Here is a 4,656-nt window from a genome sequence, read left to right on the forward strand (position 1 = left end):
ACTGTTTACCTCTCTTGCCCACATAAAATGTGGTTGCTGGGATATCAACCATTTTGAGAAGGCAGAGCTCTTGTTGTGAATGACACACCCCAACAAGTGATAGCTCAATGGGGAGGCCAGGTTGTCTTCTACATGTTACAAGATTTTTTTAAAGCATGAAAGTTTCTAAGGTTTTACGAGTATTAATTGTAGACTCATGTCCATCTATGGGGACAAAAATGAACAGATGGGTCTCTGCATTCAATTTAAAATCTATTTCATGACGTTTTCTCAACATTAACAAAACACAAGACCCACATCAACAACACCATCATTGAATGATTCAGACTCTTACATCTTAAAAATCCAAGCCTGATTCAAAATATATTGACAGTAAAAAATATTCGCATTTTGCAGGATTAGAGTGTAAAAATGATATAGATCTCTGTAATACTTGGCTGCAATGCTTTAATGGTACAGCTGGTTATGTTGATGCTAATTAAAGCTACTTGCTATAAGCCTATGTTAGTTTAATTGATAACAATCCATTATTATTTTTTTACACCTATCTTTGTTATATGCTTAACACTAATCTTTAAAGAACCTAACACAGTAAATTATTGTAGTGAAGTAAAAGGTGCAATATCTGGCTGTAAAATGTAGTTTAAAGGAGAATAATAATAAATATCCATGTAAAGTGCCGTCTTGAAATTATAGTTCAGGATTTGTCCTTCCCACTGCTGTATGAAGCAGATATTTCTGATGCACTTGTTGTGGGGAAATAGAAACCCTTGTTAACCATCTCTGTTTTTGTGCATCAGAGGGTAGAGACACTTCTCCCTCATCAAAATATTTTGGATAGGAGCTTTGGGAAAGCAATCCCCGCGCGCCAGTGTGCGTGCATCCATCCCAAAGTTTACCCAACAGGCAGGTGTGAGGGGGGCAGAGCAGGCTGAGGGATCCATTCTTACAGCCTCCTCTCTTTTGGCCCCGAGCTGCCCCCCCAAAACCCCACATTATTTGTCCCGACGGCCGAGCGCGCGGCCCCAATGAGCCCTTTGGAACGGAACGAAAAGAAGGAGCGAATTGCAGCTGTGACGTGGGCGTTGTTCCATTCACCGCACTCGCCATGGCAACGGGGCAGAGGCCCTGGAAGCACGCGGCCCCTCTCTCTGGACAGCGTCCTGAGGGCAGAGAGGCAGCTGGAAGTTTCTCCTCATGATCACTGCTCTCTGTTTAATGCTGATAAATAGACCAAATATTCCTCTTCAAATCCATATGAAAAGATCATATTAAGCTTTCGTTAGTTTGGCCATTTGGTGAGAGAGAGTTTTATGTCTGAGAGCTTTAATTTGGGGCACAACTGTAATTAAATAAGCAAACTCTGTTTATCTTATGCAACTTTTACGCACAGTTTTGACGCACGAATTCAAGAAATGTGACCCACTGACCCACATCAATGTTTGAAAAAAACCCGCAGCTTTAGGAGTTTTTTTTTCTCCTTTCAGCTTTGCTCGTTCAGTCTTTTCTGTGTTTACACTCCTCAACCCGGCTTCTCCCTCTACTTTGTACTCTACATGCTGCAGGACTGCTAGTATTGTTGGGCAGAGTGATTGGGGTTTCTGTACAATCTCCCGTGACCAATGAGCGGGGTGCTGTCAGGGGTAACCACATCTGTCAACCGTTCTTGGCCAATAAAGAGCGGAGCGAGGCGGACCACAGGTGCGCGCCTCTGCGTCCCCTTGGCACAGCGCCCGGGAGATGCTGGAGAGAGACGCCTCGCTGCCCCGTGGCGCAAAAGAGTTCCTGTCAAAGGCAGCCTCCTTTTAACTCCAGCTATCACTCTGGCTGCGAGAGTTATGGCGACCGCAACGTCCAACCACTACAGCGTCCTCAGCACCCCCAGCAGCGCGCCGCCGCCGCACTCCGAGTCCGGGAGCATGCAGCAGGCGGCAGCGTACAGGGACGCGCACAGCCTGCTCCAGAACGACTACAGCACGTTACCGGGCGGCGGACATCCTCTCAGCCACGCGCACCAGTGGATAACGGCGCTGTCTCACGGTGACGGCGGGGCGCCCTGGCCATCAAGTCCCCTCGGAGAGCAGGACGTGAAGCCCGTGCTGCACGACAGTGACCGAGAGGAGCTGCAGAACTCCAGCAGTCTGCAGCAGCAGCAACAGCGACACCCTCACCTCGCGCACCAGCAGGCGCATCACGACGCCAGAGCATGGCGAACCAGCACAGCCACCACGCACATCCCCGGTATGGCGACTTCTGAGGGCCAGAGCCTGGTCTATTCTCAGTCCGGTTTCGGTCTGATGCCGGGGGGAGAGCAAGGGGGGATGCATCACCACCCCCTGCGGGACGAGGACCACCACAGCCACAGCCCGCACCTCAGTGAGCACGGAGGCGGCCCCGGGGCCCACCAGCAGTCTCTTTCACACCATCACCAGCACGGGGGCCACCAGGACCAGTCAGACGAGGACACTCCGACCTCTGACGAGTTGGAGCAGTTCGCTAAGCAGTTCAAGCAGCGCCGCATCAAGCTGGGCTTCACGCAGGCGGACGTGGGTCTGGCTCTGGGTACGCTGTATGGAAACGTGTTTTCTCAGACCACCATTTGCAGGTTCGAGGCTCTGCAGCTCAGCTTCAAAAACATGTGCAAACTCAAGCCCTTGTTGAACAAGTGGCTGGAGGAGGCGGACTCCACCTCGGGGAGCCCCACGAGCCTGGATAAAATCGCGGCTCAGGGGAGGAAAAGGAAAAAGAGGACCTCCATCGAGGTGGGCGTGAAGGGGGCTCTAGAGAGCCATTTTCTCAAATGTCCAAAACCAGGAGCGGCAGAGATCAACTCCCTCGCGGACAGCCTGCAGCTGGAGAAGGAGGTGGTGCGGGTTTGGTTTTGTAACAGGAGGCAAAAAGAGAAGAGAATGACACCTGCGGGGGGACAGATAGCAGGAGGAGAGGACATGTACGGGGACACCCCTCCTCACCACGGAGGACAAACTCCTGTGCAGTGACCCCCCCTCGAAGTCCGTCATCCTGATCCGAAACGGACCCCTAAAGAGGAATACATGCCTCCTTATTTGTTTGATTGTCAGTGCTGGACCGCGCGGAACTGGACCTCAGCCAGGTGAAATGTTGGACCCACGGACACACGCATAAATACACGCACACACAGTGGGACACACACAGTGGGGATCTACAGTGGCACTCCAGCACTGAAAAAACGCAGAGTAGGGAGCCGTATAAGGAGGTTTCATGCCGTGGGACTGCCAAATACTGGAAGACGGCTGGTGTGTGCTAACCAAAAGAAAAAAAGACAACGAAACGCTTTTCTCTACGTTTTCCCAAGGCGTCACTATTTTACGCGTCATTAAAGAAAGGCATTAGGGGGGGGTTCATCTGGGCACGAGGTGTCCTCTGGAGGGAAAATATATAAAATCAAGCTCGTGGCTCGAGGAGAAGTCGCAGTCAGTGTGGGTAAATAAACGCCATCTTTCCATCATAACAAAAGCAACAGGGGTTCTGCTCAGCGCGTGGCATGAGAGGCTGAAATGGCAGACACCTGCTGAACAAGGTTTAAAATACCAGCCAACTGCTTCACTTACTACTGCTACTACAAATACTATTATTATTATTATTGTTATAATAGTTCTAATTATTATTATTATTATTATATTATTATTACTACTCATTTTTTACTCTGAATGTAATATGATGTATTATTTAAATGTGAGCTGCAATCACAATTTATTGAAATTTATAATGTTCCACCTGCTATACAAAAATACTTAATTTAAATATAGGTCGTAATGACATAATAATAATAATAATAATAATAATAATAATAATAATAATAATAATATGGTTTTCACAGAGACTGGTTCACCTTAACGCTTTCTTTTTGTGCAGACCTCTCTGTGCGCCTGTTTACAGTCTGTGTTTTTGCTCTTTGTTATTTCTCTACTTTTTCCAAAATGCTGTGACGAGAAAGACCGAGACTGTCCGAGGCTGGAGAAACCCTCCAGCCCACCTTGCCTTCCTTTCTAAGAAGAAAAAAACAAACTGAATCCTCTCCTGGTATACCAGCTGTGGCCGCAGAGGCTCTAATTCTTCTACTGTACTGTGTGACTCATTCATTCACTGAAGAGACTCTCTGTGGGATGTATCTCAAATCGTTTTTGTATGGCCTCGTTTGTTTGTTTGTTGGTTTGTTTGTTTGTTTGTTTCGTTTTCTCTCTGTCAGTCTGTGCCAAAGCACAAACACAGACACTTGTTGTTGTGCCACTCAAATCCTGTGATAAATAACCAGATCTGATGGAGGAGGAGGGAGGTTCTGGAGGAGATAGTTTGAGATTTATTCTCTGACTTTAATCTAAAAAAGAGAAGACGCTCAAACTCACATTCAGCTGAGGGATGTAGATGCTGGAACAGAATATAGGTCTTGTAATATCCCATAGATAATGTGAATTTTGGTCAATTTTGCATTTAAAAAACTTTCTGCATTAAAAAGTAGCTTGTTAAGAACATTACAGTCAAACTAGCATATTCAGTTTTTTACTTTTAAGAAAATTTATTATGAAAATAAAGGCGAACAAAATTAGTACGTAAGCCTATTGTTTTCATGCACAAATGTTCATACTACTTGAAATAAGGCCTAGCTTTTCTGATTTC

At 46.8% G+C, this 4,656-nt stretch overlaps 1 protein-coding gene across 1 annotated transcript; it reads left to right on the plus strand.

Moving 5' to 3' along the window:
* Positions 1-1,525: 1,525 nt before the first annotated feature.
* pou3f2a (POU class 3 homeobox 2a) lies at positions 1,526-3,648 on the plus strand. Its single transcript, XM_034699829.1, has one exon. It carries the CDS (start codon positions 1,623-1,625, stop codon positions 2,997-2,999), a length of 1,377 nt encoding a protein of 458 aa, XP_034555720.1. The 5' UTR covers positions 1,526-1,622; the 3' UTR covers positions 3,000-3,648.
* The last annotated feature ends 1,008 nt before the right edge of the window (positions 3,649-4,656 follow it).

Source organism: Notolabrus celidotus, chromosome 13, assembly GCF_009762535.1.
Source record: "Notolabrus celidotus isolate fNotCel1 chromosome 13, fNotCel1.pri, whole genome shotgun sequence".
NCBI classification, from domain to species: Eukaryota; Metazoa; Chordata; class Actinopteri; order Labriformes; family Labridae; genus Notolabrus; species Notolabrus celidotus.